A 16529-nucleotide genomic window follows, 5' to 3' on the forward strand; every position below is an offset into this window, starting at 1 on the left:
CTGCGACCGAGCCCTTGTTTCGCGGAAGAGAACCGACGCAACCGGACCCCTCCACCATCTGTTTTGTGCTCTGTCCTGTCGCGTCGTGTCTGCAGGGTGATTCAGAGCTCGCCGTCTCTCTCCCGGGAGGGTACACCGTCGCCTGGGTGTGTCTCCCGGCCTCACTAACAGCCCTGTCAGGTGGTCGGGTTTCACTGTTCGACTCTCGCTGCCGAACGCGGTAACACAAAGCATATCTGGCGCCCCTCCGAGACTCCTAAAACATCTCCGCCTCTCCGTGGGTTAAAGTAGGCCATGGGCGGAGGCAGCAGAGGGGTGGGTGAGGGGGGTGGAGGGGGGGGTGTGTGTGGCACAGCCACCCAGAACACAACCGCGCCCGGATTAGGCCACACCCTCCATTTCTTTGGGAGGGAATCGTATCTGCCTGTAGGTGTTTAGCGGTAGGTGTGTGTGTGTGTGTGTGCGCGCGCGCGCGCGCGCCAGGCAGATCCACATGCTTCCCTAAATGGGCCCTGAGGTTAGATTATTCTCTGCCTACTTTGGTTCATGATTTATGTCCTGGGCCTGGGCGGTAAACATTTGAGGGCCCTTTCACATGTGTGACCTCTGACCCCTGTGACACGGTATCACATGATTCGTATGTTACAGGACGGATGGAGGGAACAACTGCGTGGGACCCGCCAGGTCTTACCGCTCCTGCAACATACAGGTACACACATCCTACATGCATCCCTGAGCACAAGCATCAGAGCTCCAGCAGAAATTGCTCAAAAATGTGGGTTTAGTTTACCTCTATGCAATCTTTTGTGCTGCTTGTTTTTCGATCTTTCAACGATTTGATTCAACCCTTGTGAATGGTGGTCAGTCCTGGCTGCTCTCCAGCAAGCCCTTCCCTTAGGGTAGAAACCTAAAAATATTCCGTTATAACCGAATATGAGTAACATTATTTTTGCTGGATCAATCCCATCAAGTGTCAGCATTGTTCTCTGTATGAATTATGTGTTAAGACATTTTTCATGGGGATTTATAAATAATAATATTATAATAGTTTGTTATTGAGCTGATGCTTTTATCCAAAGCGACTTACAGTTGATTAGACTAAGCAGGGGACAATCCCCCCTGGAGCAATGCGGGCGGGGCAAAGGGCCTTGCTCAATGTGCGGATGTTCTTGTGGCTGCATCGGGGCTTGAACCACCAACCTTCTGGGTCCCAGTCATGTACCCAGCCCTGTAGGCTTCATTGTCATGGTAACAGAAGGCAACAGTGAGAGAGATGCTAGAGAACCGGAAGATTCCAATCCAGTGATTTGAGACTACCGGCTGCTGCGCTGGCCTCCATTTTGAGTGGGGCCACTGCCTGTAATAATTACTGTTCAGTAATGCTCTGTCATTATTGCATTGTCACAAGATGACCTTCTTCCCATCCTTTCAAAACAATCGATTGCCCATGAAAAACCAATTCGACGACTCTTTTGCCGACTTCATTATTGTGCCGTTGCGAATTCCTTTGTATCTTTTCAGGACAATTGATTGACCGCGATGGTTAATGTTCGGTGACCCTGTGAACTCTCTGTGCAGGACTGTCCCGAGGGTTCCCGGGATTTTCGGGAGGAACAGTGCTCCCAGTTTGACGGGGAGGACTTCCAAGGGAAGCAATACAAGTGGCTGCCTTACTATGGAGGTAAAAGGGGACGTAGTGTGGGTTCAGGAGGTCAGTGGTTCTCAGTTTATGGCTGCTGTCCATGTTGTACCCTTCTACAGTGACCAGCAGGAGGAGTGACATGGACCAGTACCATAGAGCATGTTCTTTTTCACTGGAATTGCCATTGGAATACTTTTAATGGCTGCTTGGCTGCTCTTGCCAAGACACTGGGGCTCTATTTTTTGGATGTGAGCTATGTTCTGGTTTCAAAACCTGAGTCAGTTGTGTAGCTTTGGCATTTTTGGGGGGGGGGCGGGGAGTTATGATATTGTGATCAGCAAACGTAATCAGTAGGTACTCATGAAGTAAAGCTAAGCACGGTAAACAGGGCCCTGAACCTGGGATGTTTCCTCTCTGAAAGCGGAGAACCCCTGTGAGCTGAACTGCATCCCCAAAGGAGAGAACTTCTTCTACCGCCACCGTGTGGCCGTGGTGGACGGCACCCCCTGCCACCCGGGACGTAGGGACATCTGCGTGGAGGGAGTCTGCAAGGTGAGTGGAACAGCCATGCAGGTTTGGATTAGTCTGTGTGAAGGGGGTGTGCAAGGTGAGTGGAACAGCCTCACAGGCTGGGTTTAATCTGTGTAGAGGGGGTGTGCATGGTGAGTGGAACAGCCTTGTGGTCTTGGGTTAATCTGTGTTAAGGGGTTGTGTCAAGTGAGTGGAATAGCCTTGCATACTTGGATTAACCTGTGTGAAGGGGGTGTGTAAGGTGAGTGGAACAGCCTCGCAGGTTTGGTCTAATCTGTGTTAAGGGGTTGTTTAAAGTGAGTGGAATAGCCTTGCATACATGGAATAACCTGTGTGAAGGGGGGTGTGTGAAGTGAGTGGAATAGCCTTGCATACTTGGATTAACCTGTGTGAAGGGGGGGGGGGTGTGAAGTGAGTGGAATAGCCTTGCATACTTGGATTAACCTGTGTGAAGGGGGGTGTGTGAAGTGAGTGGAATACGCTTGCATACTTGGATTAACCTGTGTGAAGGGGGGTGTATGAAGTGAGTGGAATAGCCTTGCATACTTGGATTAACCTGTGTGAAGGGGGGTGTGTGAAGTGAGTGGAACAGCCTCGCAGGCTGGGTTTACACACTTAACACGCTGCATGCATTACGCCGGGTGAATGAATCCACCATTACTGCTGCAGGCCATGATGTAGTATTTCCTCTGAAACGGCATTTGAATTCATGCCATATGGGAGTCCTGGATCCTCTATGGATGCATAACCTTGAGTCTTTGAATCTCTCCCCCCTCTCGGTTTCCTGCCCCCCCTTTAGCGTCTGGGCTGCGACAACATGCTGGAATCGCCCCAGCAGGAGGACCCCTGTTTGCAGTGCGGGGGGAACGGCCAGTCCTGCTACCTGGCCCGAAACACCTTCTCAGTGCCCAACCTGCCCAAAGGTGACTATGGCGAGGAAGCTTCCGGAATGTTCTCTTCTTCTGGTGTTATTGTTGCTTTCTGTGTGTAAGGGCCCTCTTGACATTGGCTTTCGGGGGTAAGGGCAGTCGTCTGGCAGTCGGAGGGTTGCCGGTTCGATCCTGCCCTGGGTCTGTCGATGTGTCCCTGAAGAAGACATGTAACCCCCTTGTATGGCAGCCAATGGTGTGTGAGTGTATGTGAGAATGAGAATGAGATGCATCAATTGTCCAGCACTTTGGATAAAGGCGCTATAGAAATGCAGACTGCTTACTTGCTCCTTTAACCTCCCCAGGGTACAATCAGATGTTCATCATCCCCGTGGGAGCTACCAACATCCGTATCCGAGAAGCTGTTCCCATGCGCAACTACCTGGGTGAGTTCTGCCATTTTGGCCCCAGTGCTAACTCGCTAATGTGTGACATCATGTTCTGGGGAGACCTAGACCTAAGTATTTTAGTCTTTTATTTAGTCTCAATCTTATTTGTGTTGGCCAACTGCCAATGAGGTGAGACAGTTTGACTCATTTCGAGATTTGCAAATGGGGTAAGATAATTTCATTTGTCAAGCTTCTAAAAACAAGTAACTTAAAACAAGCTAATATGTCCTACCTTAGAGAAAGAAAATAGGATTTGAAGTCTCATTACAAGATTATTTCAAGACACTTGTTAGGACAGGCTTTTTTTTTTGCAGTGAACATGTGCTCTAGGGGAAGGGGGGTGGCCATCTTTGAAGAGGGGAGGAAGGCAGTTGACAAGGAAAGAAATTATGACTATTTTGTTTATCCTTCTGGATTTGTGTGGTTTCCTGTTTTTGGTTCAGAAAAGGTTCAGTTATGCTGGGCGTTACACAAGCTCCCATGTCCATTGTCTTTGTTTTATTTCTGTATTTTATTTTTGTTAGCCATTAAGAACCTGCGTGGGGAGTACTACCTGAACGGACACTGGGTGATCGACTACTCTCGAGCGGCGCCCATCGCAGGCACCGTGCTGTACTACCAGCGGGGCGCCGAGGGGGAGATGGTCCCCGAAACCATCACGGGCCGGGGGCCCACGACCGAACCCCTGATCGTGGAGGTCAGACGAGCGCCGTTTCATCTAGCTTTTCAAAAAAAAAAAACAACCGTGAACTGACAGAAGTAACAGCTTGCCTGCTGTCGGGTTGTGTGGTCGGGAAAAGTGCGGGTGATTGACAGTGTGCAGGTGTGGAGAGAGCTGGACTGAGGTGTTTATTATCTAGGACGGGACTCTCACATCTGATTTCCTGTGGTTCCTTCTGCAGTAAAAGAAAACCGCTTCACTGAGTTATTTAAGTAAAACTGCTAATAACACAGCCAACCATAAATAATCACTTCGAAAAACATACTAAACTGATTTCAAAAGCATCAGACAGAATGCAAGATGGAACACAGAAAGACGCACATTATTTGCCAAGACACGCTACAACATTCTCAAATACGCAAGACACCCTGATACACACACATGCACATGCTGGTGCGCTAACACAGAGAGGGCATCATTGCACTCTCTGCCTCATCCACACCTGTACCACGCAGCAGGGCGGGGCCGTCACCTGTGGGGTGAAAGGTGGGGGAGGGCACAGAGCTATATTCTTTCAGGGGGCCCAGAATTCCTCCCCGTGCAGGAAGGCGTTGTAACCCCGTGGTGGTAGGTGCCCACGTCACCCATCCATCCGGCAGTGCCCCCCAGTCGTCCTCACCTGGGAGCGGAGTGGCTCTCTGAGGTCCGGCAGCCCTGACCTCTGAACCCCTCTGCTCTCCCCCGCTCAGATAATCAGCCAGGAGCTGAACCAGGGCGTGGAGTATGAGTACTACCTCCCGCACCACCGCGCCACGGAGAGTCACTACTGGAGCACTGGGTCCTGGACCCCCTGCAGCAGAGACTGCGGAACAGGTTAGCATCCTTCCCTTTGTCCCTTCCTTCCTTCCTTCTCTCCGTCAAAGGGAGAATCCAGGTTCAGAAACGTAAAAGTCCTCCCCTTTGTTTTGTTCCAGTCGCCTGGATTTGCTAAATTATGGATTTGGGTTTGTTTGGACTGTATTTATTATTTTATTATTCTTATTATTTTTTTGCATCTGTATTCTTTCAATTGATATTGTCTCATCTTGTTAATTCTTTGTAATTGTTTTGATATTGCATATATCACCTTATATTACATATAATACATTCATTAGCACAATTCCTCTGCCAGGAGGTAGGATCTAATGAGTGAAATCAGCCGGCTCATGGGTGGTCATGGATGGCAGAAACAGACGGTGTTTACTTTCTCACCCCTTGACCTTCCACCTCTAATAATCACACACTCTGAACTCACTTGCATAACATGATGCAAATTTTCAAGCTGTTTTCAACACCTTGCGAAGTCTGTCATGTCATTAATCGTCCTTTTTAATTGCGTTGTAAATTGGTACAACAGTTGTAATTGTGGAAGGTTTTCCTACACGCCGAAAAATATCCAGTGTTAAATCAACTGTTACATTGCACATATAGTCTCTTATTGGGCTTGTGTACTCTGTTGTGTACTCTGCTATTGTATTGGTGTACTCGGGGTATTCTAGCTGCCAACCGTGGTATGCTAGTTCATAAGTTGATGTATTTTCATAAGTCCGATTATATCTGTTTGGTCTTGCTAGGACTCGGAACCGTACTGTCCTCTCGGGTCCTGTTCACACTTGTTCCTGTGTTCGATCTGCACTTCGTTGTACGTCTCTCTGGATAAGAGTGTCTGCTAAATGCCTTGTAATGTAATGTAATGTTAGTGTTGAATTAACACTGTGCAGTGTAAATGAAAATATTGTTTGGAAGCACTTTAGTAAAGGAATAAGAAAGAAAAGGTCAGAATCAGTGGGACACATCTGTTGACTTAGAGCATGTTTGCTTTAGCTAACTGTTTTGGGCATCTGTTTTTCACCTACTAAAGTGTAGCCTTTCTGCAATGGTGCTAAACAGGAAGTAATCATAGCCTCAAACCTGTTATTACATTAAACGAAAAAGGGTAATGACACACGTAGTCACTTTCCCTCTGCAGTTTATGCTAAATAACAGTTCTTGGGGAGACGTAATGTCTGAGCAGCACGTAATATCAGATAAATTGCTCTTGCACCTAAAATGAGAATTGTGATTGCGATTTTGAAATAAATATCATGTGGGAATGTGTAGCTGTTGACTCGTTGTCTCTCGCCAGGGTACCAGTCCCGTCTCGTGTTCTGCACTGTGGACAATGAGGCCTACCCGGATTACATGTGCCCAAACCAGCCTCGCCCTCTGAACAACCGTACCTGTAACATCCAGACCTGTCCTCAAACTCACAGGTGAGCACTAAAGACAAAGAAATGTTTGTTCATCTTTTTGGATCCATGTTAAATGTAAAGAAACACGTTTTTTGGAATAGCCTTCAGGAAACTGTGGTTTGGCGTATGATTGCCGACACATTGTATCACGCATAGACTTCACCAAGGGCGGTTGCCATGACGCCACAGCTCTTTAGATAGAAGTTCTCCGGACCGTTTAAGCTTTTAAGTGGTCGCAGGTGAAGCGTGGGGCGAGCTCTATTCGGTCTCTTGAGAGGAAAAGCGGGATAGTGAGAAGGTCAGCCACGCAGGTGAGACGAGGTAAGCCTCTATGGAGGATTCATGTGTGTTTTCGTCATGCCCAGACAGGAGAGTAGCCAAGTCGTGGGTGAGAACCAAATACCAAAAAAAATCGCTTGTGTGAAATTGTGCTGATTCATGGTAGATATGGGGCAGGTTCCTGCTTGTGACAGGGGGGGCCTCACTGCTCTTGGTGTTGTTCCCCGTTTGAAAGGATGGCCTACCTGTACCAGCCGCTCTTGTGGAGGCCCTTGGAGAGGCCCAGAACGATTGTGTACAGGTAACGTGTGGCGCCCACAGGGTGCCGTGTCACCGTGGGCGGAGAGTTCCCGTCGGCCTGTCCTTATGTGTTGCGGCGCTCCGAACTCGGAGGCGCGGGGCAACTGTCCAGCTCAGAGATCTCTACACACACACACACACACACACACACACACTCTCTCTCTCTCTCACACACACACACACACACACACACACACACACACACACTCTCTCACACACACACACACACACACACACACACACTCTCTCTCTCTCACACACACACACACACACACACACACACACACACACACTCTCTCTCTCTCTCACACACTCACACACACACTCTCTCTCACACACACACACTCACACACACACTCTCTCACACACACACACACACACACACACACTCTCTCTCAAACACACACACACACACACACATACACACACACACACACTCTCTCTCACACACACACACACACACACACACACATACACACACACACACACTCTCTCTCACACACACACACACACACACACACACACACACACATACACACACACACACACTCTCTCTCACACACACACACACACACACACACACTCTCTCTCACACACTCTCTCACACACACACACACACACACTGCAGCCCTGAACACACACACTCTCACACACACACACACAGCAGCCCTGAACACACACACACACAGCAGCCCTACACACACACACACACACACACACACACACACACACAAAGAATAAACAGGAAGTAGACAGAGACAACGGTCTCCATTTTCTGCCTTTATTTCCTGCCATTGTTGGTCTGGGTAATGAAATCCCACACCACTGCAAAATAAGCTTCGTCCTCCTCCTCCTCCTCTTCATCCTCTTCCTCTCTGACCCCATCATCAGCTTCTGTGATCTCTGACCTGGGTTGCTGCCTGACTGCTCTGTAGCATAGCCTCTGTGTTAAAGTGTGTTGTTTTTGTTCCTAGAGCTATCTGCTTGTTTAGTGTATACTTGAAAGAAAAAAAAAAAAAAGGCAATTCGTCTTTGTTTCAGTGTTCAGTGTCTGCTTTCTCTGCACAAAGAAACTCACTTGTGAAAATGTGTCCGGTTGCCAGGATACAGGGCTTTAAATAGTTGTCTTCAGTAACGCTATCCGCCCTGCTCTGTCTCTTTGATGTCATCGTGTGGAAACTTGAGATGCACGTTTGTCTTGGAGCCTTTAGTCTCCAGTCATCGATTCGGTTCATTGAAGCACTGTAGACAGTCTGGCATTGTGTGTTTCCACAAAGGTCAAAGGGTAAGCCTACGCTATTAAATGTGAGTCAGATCAAATATAAAGATTCATTGTGAATTCACTCGGATCATATGTGGATGCTTTTTTTTTATCCATTTTGAAGTTGAGGGTTTCTTGCGTCTTTCAGTTTGTGTGGGCATTCTATATACTCTTCATAGAGAGTTGTACAAACAAGAACGATGACGCTTCAGAAATGAAGCTGTATTGATTAATAGCTAACCTGATGCAGAGACAGTCTCGTCAGACATCAGCGTACTGTTACACAAGTAGGCAAAACACTTTGAACCAACTTTAACTAGACTTGCCAGGTGCCAATGCACCCATTCAAAGCTTTGTCTTGAAATAAGCAGCTGGATAGATCCTTGGGGACCAGGCAAGACATTAATAGGCACTGTAAATGAGATGTGTGACTGTTGAAGGGGAACAATCTCTTTTAACTGACAGCTGGCGGCTGTTTTTTGTCGTTTTGACTTTGCTCGATTGGCATTGGCTGCGCAAGTTCCGTTTCAGTTAGACAGTTAATTTCAGTTAATTTCAGTTCATTTCAGTTGGTTTCAGTTAGATATCAAGTGGTTCTGGAACACAGGAGTTCACCAGCGGAGAGCTCCAGGGCTCTTGAGAGGCTCACTTGGTCAAGAGACCTCACGTGAGAACATTAAATAGCTCCTAAGTTGGTAACTGCAGGTGTTATCTCGTTTAGCGCTGGCTGTGTGAGTTTCGTTATAAATAGCCATCTCAAAATGGCTCTTGAGTAGCTCTTGCAAGAGCAGCCTTTGGCCTATACCCTGAACATGTCTCCCTCAAGTCTGGACTATAAGCTGACAATGACCTGGCTTCATCTCTCCAGTGGAGGTTGGGCCTAAGTGGGCCAGGATTTCTCCTGGCTTTCCTGCGGTTTTCTCTCCCCCTTTGCCTTATTGTGTGGAAGGTTGTTGCTGGCTCTTACTGTAACTGTATCAGGGGATTGCACACACTCCTTGTACTTGTGTATGGGTGTTTAGCAGTGACACAAGAGTGCAGTACAATCCAACGATTTCCAAAATTGGTTTTAAAACTCGTAAAATAACTAAAGCATCTACACATTATTTAACACATAAAAGAACAGCATGTACTGTATAAGGTTTATATCTACTTGATTTCTTTTATTTGATCGGTTTCCAGAAGCGATCGTAAGAAAAAGTGTACTTTACACTGAACAGTAAAAAGGTGTTGTTAGCCAAGTGACCGAACTGCAGTTTTTCCTTGGAGGGTGGAAAGGCGTGATGAGCTACACTGTGGCAGACCCCATGACCGATGAAGCTGTTGCTACAGTAGTTACGGTAGTCGCTGATAACCGCTTGTAGTCAGCAGTAGAGGAGTAGCATGTAGCGTGTAGTGTGTTTGTGCGGTCCAGAATCCCGCTGTCGCGCTCGGATTCTGGGGGTGGAGCGGCTTGGTGACCCGGTGGCGGGGGCTGGAATGCTAGTCCGCGGAATTTGGCGTTGTGGTTTTTGCTTCGTGATAACCGCCATTTTGTTTCCCCGCCCGCCCTGGGCGCCCCTAGCTGGAAGACGGGGGAGTGGAGCGCCTGTTCGGCCTCGTGCGGGAGCGGCTCCCAGTCCCGCAGCGTGCAGTGCCTGTCCCACGATGCCGCGGGGCCCCGCGTGGTGGAGGACGGCGTGTGTGCGGCCTACGCCCCCCGGCCCCTCAGTCAGCAGGCCTGCAGCCAGCAGCACTGTGCCGACTACAGCGCCTCCGCATGGGGCCCGGTGAGTACTGCAGGCGAGCGGGTTCAGTCTGGTACGCGCTGTCTTCCCCAACCCCCACCCCTCTTGCAGCGCAAAATACGTAACTGTTGTGGATTCAAGTATTTTTCTGCTCTCGACTGATCTTGAGGACATACCAAGAGGGCCAGGAAGGCAGGGTTTACATTTCTCGAGAGTATTACATAGATTGAAACACACCAGACAAGCTCAGTTAAGTGTAGAAAAGTATTTGAAGCCAAAAACGATGATGTATTTGAGACTAGGTCTGCTGTAAGGAGGGGTGGGGGGGTGGGGGGGGGCAACGTTAGTGGGGGAGGGAAGGACCGAGGAGGAATGGTAAATTAAGGCTGTGCTCAGTCTTCTGTGGGGAGGTGGGGTGGCGGTGGCAGGCACAGTGTTGGCAGGAGAGGGAGGGAGCCGGTAGTTGGGGTCGTCCTGAGTCTGGTTTGTTTTGCCGGCAGTGTTCTGTGACATGCGGACCTGGCGAGCAGACGCGTGACGTGGTGTGCATCGGGGCGGGCGGAGCCCGTCTCCAGGACTACGCCTGCGGCCTGAAGCCCCGCCCGCCGCACAAGCAGCCCTGCCAGATGGCCCCCTGCTACCGACGAATCGCCTGGCACATCGGTGACTGGGGCCTGGTGAGCCGCTGACTTTTGCCGCGGTTCCTCGTGAACTTGGAAGCCCGTAGCTCCGGCTCGGGAGCTTGGAGTTACAAGCTCTTGGGCTTTCCGGTTGTTAACTCGTGGCAGCCGTTAGCGACATGACAGTTAGCTGCTGAGCTCCATAAGCTTCACAACTACTTACTTACTGTAACTTACGCTGTTTGTTGAACCTTGAAATATGTATAAAAACGTATCTAGGAGTTAACTGTTGTTTGCCATTCTAGTGTGTTCCGGCATTTCAGCCAGTTTCAGTTTCTCGGCAACTCGGTGCTGTGAAACGATACCCGACTCGTAATTCCGAGTTAACAGGCCTTTCAAAGTTGCATCATTCCTGGTCGGAAGGTTGTAATTACGAGTTTCCGAGTTCATCTTGAACGCAGCAATACTCCTTGGCGTGCGCTTCTCTCATCGCTGTGTCTCTTCCTGTGGTTCCCCCCCTCTCTTCCTGTCCTCCCTCTCTTCCCCCCCCCAGTGCTCAAAGAGCTGTGGTTCCGGGCTGCGTGAGCGACAGGTGATCTGCTCCGACCGGGACCGGATCCTGTATGTGGCCGAGCGGTGTAGCCCCCACCCGAAGCCCCCCACGGTGGAGTCCTGCAACAAGCAGGCCTGCTACTTTCCCCAGCGTGAGTCTCTCCCCCCCCCCCCCCACACCACCGTCTTAAGCACTGCTTTGGCTGGCCGCTATGCCTTTACTAATGTTACTAATTGTTTTTATCATTCTGTCACTGTGTGTGTATCTTGCTCTGTCTGCGTGTGTGTTTGTGTATGTATGTATGTGTATGTGTATATGTATATGTCTGTGTGTGTGTGTGTGTATGTATGTGTGTGTTTGTCTGTGTGTGTATGTGTGCCTGTGTGTGTGTGTGTGTACGTGTGTATGTATATGTGTGTGTATGTGTGTATGTGTGTGTGTATGTATGTATGTGCGTGTTTGTCTGTGTGTGTGTGTGTGTGTATGTGTGTATGTATGTATGTGTGTGTTTGTCTGTGTGTATGTGTGTATGTGTGTGTATGTGTATATGTATGTATGTGTGTGTTTGTCTGTGTGTATGTGTGTATGTATGTGTGTGTATGTCTGTGTGTATGTATGTGTGTGTATGTGTGTGTGTATGTGGCTGTGTGGGTTTGTTCATCTCTTCACAGTTGTACCCAGTATGCAGGACCCGAGTGGCCATGACAACACCATGCTCGGCTTCCGGCCCTTCGTCAACGACAGCTCCTCTACAGGTTTCTCACGCGTTCATTCATCCACCCACACCCCTCATTCATAAACTGCGGCCCTGCCCCCTCGCCTCTGCACCCCCCTCCACCCAGCTCCCTGTCCCGGCCCGCCACTAATGATCCTGCCAGGACTCACATGTTTTCCTGGGTTCTGGTGGGGGGGGGGGGGGCTGTCTGTCTGATTAAAATATTTGCGAGGCACTGAAGTGTGTTAGTGTGCTCTGGCTGTCCTGTAGTGTTCTATGTGTGTGTGTGTGTGTGTGTGCAGGCATGTGTGTATGTCTGTGTGTGTGTGGTCATGGTCCTGTGGCTGGGTTATGCTGTGGTATGTTGGTGGTCATGCGGTTGTGTTTTGCTGTAGTGTTTTGGTGGTCGTGTGGTTGTGTTTTGCTGTAGTATTTTGGTGATCATGTGGTTGTGTTTTGCTGTGATATTTTGGCAGTCCTGTGGTTGTGTTTTGCTGTAGTATTTTGCCTGTAGTGTGGTTGCGTTTTGCTGTTGTATTTTGGTGGTTGTGTGGTTTGGTTTGTCTGTAATATTTTGATGGTCCTGTGTTTGTGTTTTTCTGTAGTATTTTGGCGGTCCTGTGGTTGTGTTTTGCTGTTGTATTTTGGCGGTTGTGTGGTTGTGTTTTGCTGTTCTATTTTGGCGGTTGTGTGGTTGCGTTTTGCTGTAGTATTTTGGCGATCCTGTGGTTGTGTTTTGCTGTTTTATTTTGGCGGTCCTGTGGTTGTGTTTTGCTGTAGTATTTTGGCGGTCCTGTGGTTGTGTTTTGCTGTAGTATTTTGGCGGTCCTGTGGTTGTGTTTTGCTGTTGTATTTTGGCGGTCCTGTGGTTGTGTTATCTCTTTGTTTGAGCCTGCTGGGTGTGAACCTGCTGCTCTCAGTCCACAGGCCGGATCACGTGCACCCAACCCACCCCAACATTGTGTACGACGGCCACCAGCGGAACTGCTCCCAGTCCTACTACGGCTGCTGTCCCGACGGGTTCACCCCCGCTGGCGGCCACCAGGGCCAGGGCTGCCCCCAGGGGTCCTGCATCCGGAGCAGGTAGGCCTACCTGAGCCCCTGATAAACCCCTACCTGCACCTCCCCATGGCCCTATCTGAACCCGCCCCCCACTCCCCCACCTATCTACACCCTCTCTCACACCCCCTACCTGTGTCCCTATCTACACCCCCTCCACACCCCTACCTGTGTCTCTATCTACACCCCCTCCACCCCCCTTCCTGTGTCCCTATCTGCACCCCCTCCACTCCCCTACCTGTGTCTCTATCTACACCCCCTCCACACCCCTGCCTGTGTCCCTATCTACACCCCCTCTCACCCCCCTACCTGTGTCCCTATCTACACCCCCTCCACACCCCTACCTGTGTCCCTACCTTTATCTCACACACCCCCTAATACACCTGCTCCCTATACCCCCACCCTCCCTACAGAATAACCTGACCTGAAAAATAGTTCATGTGAATATGCTTGCATTTCACTTTTCAAACATAATTTGGAACAACCTATTTAAACAACAGGCAACACCAACATAACTTCAAGTTGTTATTTGTGGGTAATGATCTGAGAATGAGTCTGCATTCCTGTAGAAATGGCCTGGAGTTTGACATGTTTTCGAGACGTTTGCAAGAGTTTGCAATTGACAAGAAAAATGTTTTCGCTCGAAAGATCAAAGGTGAATCCACGCGTGTCGGATGGAGTTAGCACAGATTGGCAAATTATAAAACGTGATAACCCTTCTCAGCTTCTCTCCGCTAATGTATGTGGGATGCAGAACTGGGTCAAATACGTAATTGTTTTGGATTCAAAGACCTCGCTGTGCTCGACTGTTCTTGCTTGGTGCAATTGAGCAAGAAGAAGGCACGGTTTGCACTTTCTGAAAGCATTTAATAGTTTCTTACGCACCAGACAAGCTCACCAAAGTGTAGAAAAGGATCTGAATCCAAAACAATTATGTTTCACGATGTAGGCCACATCGTGCTTTTGTTTTGTTTCACAGGGTCAGCCTGTAGCCTAGTGAAGGTACATGACTGGGACCTTGTTGTTTCAAGCCTCAGTGTAGCCACGATAAGATCCATGCACCTGTTTGGCCCTTGAGCATGGCCCTTAACCCCACATTGCTCCAGGTGGGATTGTCCCCTGCTTGGGCTAATCAACTGTAAGTCACTTTTTGGATAAAAATGTCAGCTTAATGACTGTAATGTAATGTAAATTCTCGTTCAGATATGGCTGCTGCCAGGATGGGGTGACCGTTTCTCCAGGACCCAATCGGGAAGGGTGTCCGGAAAACCCCGGGCGACCTCCCACGGTAACCACAGTATTTTGTCCTATCGGGAGTCCTCATAGTTACCCTGGCTCCGCCCCTCACTCTGGCTCCGCCCCTAGGACCCGTTCCCGGTGCGACCGGACAACAGCAGAGACTGCCGACTCAGCCTCTACGGTTGCTGTGACGACCAGGTGACTCCGGCATCCGGACCCCGGGGAGAGGGGTGTCGTAACGCCCCTACAGGCGGTGAGTGGGGGTGCGTGAAGGAGGGAGGGAGAGAGGGAGGGATGGAGGGGTAACGGGCGATGGCATTAAAGATATCGTAGGGGGTTGTGAAATGAGAAGTGCTGAGAGACTTGAGTAGAACTACAGTATGTACTGTACGGGCACAAAGGATGGAAACGCTGTGCTTAAAGGAAGAGGTTTGGTACTCTTAAAAGCTTTTATCTGTGGCCTTTCCATCTGTTGTTTCTCCAAGTCATTTTTTTATTTTGTAAAAATGGCCGAGCCAAGCCCATGGTTGCAACTTGATGTTCGACTTATGGTGAAAATACTGTCAATAATGTGGTTGTAAATAATGAGGGCTTGCTTTTGTAAGCGGCTGATTTTGTAAACCTAAACCCTTAAATCTTAACCCTTAAACCCTAACTCCTTACTCTTAACCCCAACTCCTACAGTGGGAGAAATAATTATTTGATCCATTGCTGATTTTGTGGGTTTGCCCACTTACAAATAATGGAACTGTGTAGAATTTTAATCATAGGTACATTTTAACATTGAGAGACAGAATATCACAAAATAATCCACAATAACAACATCATATAAATTTAATAAATTTATTATCGTATTTTTGCATGAAATAAGTATTTGATCCCCTACCAATCAGCAATAATTCTGGCTCCCACAGACCAGTTAGTTTTCCATTAAGAAGCACTCCTAATCTCAACTCATTACCCAAAACACCTGTTTCAACTTGTTACATCGTTATGTAGCTGTATAAAAGACACCTGTCCACACAATCAATCAGATTCCAACGTTTCCACCATGGCCAAGACAAAGGACATCAGGGACAAAATTGCAGACCTGCACAAGGCTGGGATGGGCTACAAGAAAATAAGCAAGCAGCTTGGTGAGAGTTAACAACTGTTGTTAACAACTGTTGGAGCAATTATTCGAAAATGGAAGAAACACAAAGTCACTGCCAATCTCCCTCGGTCTGGGGCTCCACGCAAGATCTCGCCTCGTGGGATATCAATGATCATGAGAAAGGTCAGGGATCAGCCCAGTACTACACAGAAGGAGCTTATTAATGACCTGGAGGCAGTTAGGACCACAGTCACGAAGAGAACCATCAGTAACACACTACACCGTGAAGGATTAAAATCCTGCTGCGCACGCAAGGTTCCTCTGCTGAAGAAGGCACATGTACAGGCCCATCTGAAGTTTGCCAAAGAACACCTGGATGATCCAGAGGAGGCTTGGGAAAAGGTGATGTGGTCAGATGAGACCAAAATAGAGCAATTTGGCATCCACTCGACTCGCCGTGTTTGGAGGAAGAGAAATGCTGAGTACAACCCCAAGAACACCATCCCCACTGTGAAGCATGGAAGTGGAAACCTTATGCTTTGGGGGTGTTTCTCAGCTAAGGGGACAGGACGACTTCACCATATCGAGGGGAAGATGAATGGGGCCATGTACCAGAAAATTTTGGGCGACAACCTCCTTCCCTCAGTGCGAGCACTGAAAATGGGTCGTAGATGGGTCTTCCAACATGACGATGACCCAAAACATACAGCCAAGGCAACAAAGGAGTGGCTCAAAAAGAAGCATATTAAGGTCCTGGAGTGGCCTAGCCAGTCTCCAGACTTAAATCCCATCAAAAATCTGTGGAGGGAGCTGAAGCTTTGAGTTGCCAAGCGACAGCCTCAGAACCTTAAGGATTTGGAGAGGATCTACAAAGAGGAGTGGACCAAAATCCCTCCCAAGATCTATGCAAACCTGGTGGAAAAATTACAACAAACGTCTGACCTCTGTGCTTGCCAACAAAGGTTTCTCCACCAAGTATTAAGTTCTATTGTTCTATGGATCAAATACTTATTTCATGTGAAAATATGATATTACATTTATAAAATTTATATGATGTTATTGTGGTGTTAGCAAGGCTTATGATATTATATACTTAGATTTCCAAAAAGCATTTGATAAGGAACCGCGTGACAAATTAATTACTCATTACTCATTAGCCATTTCAGAGTGGGTCCGGAACTTGTTACAGGAGAGAACACAAAAAGTAGTAGGAGGGATCTTATCTGAGCAGGGTATTGTGTGAAGTGGAGTCCCACAAGGA

General features: G+C 48.5%; 1 protein-coding gene across 3 annotated transcripts in view; it reads left to right on the forward strand.

Moving 5' to 3' along the window:
- paplna (papilin a, proteoglycan-like sulfated glycoprotein) overlaps positions 1-16529 on the forward strand; it is a 36956-nt gene that overhangs the window by 11120 nt on the left and 9307 nt on the right. For 2 of the 3 annotated variants that reach the window (XM_061245834.1, XM_061245852.1), the window contains exons 4-19: positions 649-709; positions 1579-1681; positions 2064-2194; positions 2973-3096; positions 3408-3488; positions 4016-4188; positions 4902-5025; positions 6317-6443; positions 6937-7002; positions 9827-10031; positions 10490-10666; positions 11163-11313; positions 11834-11917; positions 12798-12960; positions 14140-14224; positions 14302-14428. In XM_061245834.1, the coding sequence (XP_061101818.1) occupies positions 649-709; positions 1579-1681; positions 2064-2194; positions 2973-3096; positions 3408-3488; positions 4016-4188; positions 4902-5025; positions 6317-6443; positions 6937-7002; positions 9827-10031; positions 10490-10666; positions 11163-11313; positions 11834-11917; positions 12798-12960; positions 14140-14224; positions 14302-14428 (1982 nt within the window). The remainder of the gene's footprint in view (positions 1-648; positions 710-1578; positions 1682-2063; positions 2195-2972; positions 3097-3407; positions 3489-4015; positions 4189-4901; positions 5026-6316; positions 6444-6936; positions 7003-9826; positions 10032-10489; positions 10667-11162; positions 11314-11833; positions 11918-12797; positions 12961-14139; positions 14225-14301; positions 14429-16529) is intronic. The other variant, XM_061245843.1, reaches the window with a different exon arrangement.

Source organism: Conger conger, chromosome 1 (assembly GCF_963514075.1).
Source record: "Conger conger chromosome 1, fConCon1.1, whole genome shotgun sequence".
In the NCBI taxonomy this organism is placed as follows: Eukaryota; Metazoa; Chordata; class Actinopteri; order Anguilliformes; family Congridae; genus Conger; species Conger conger.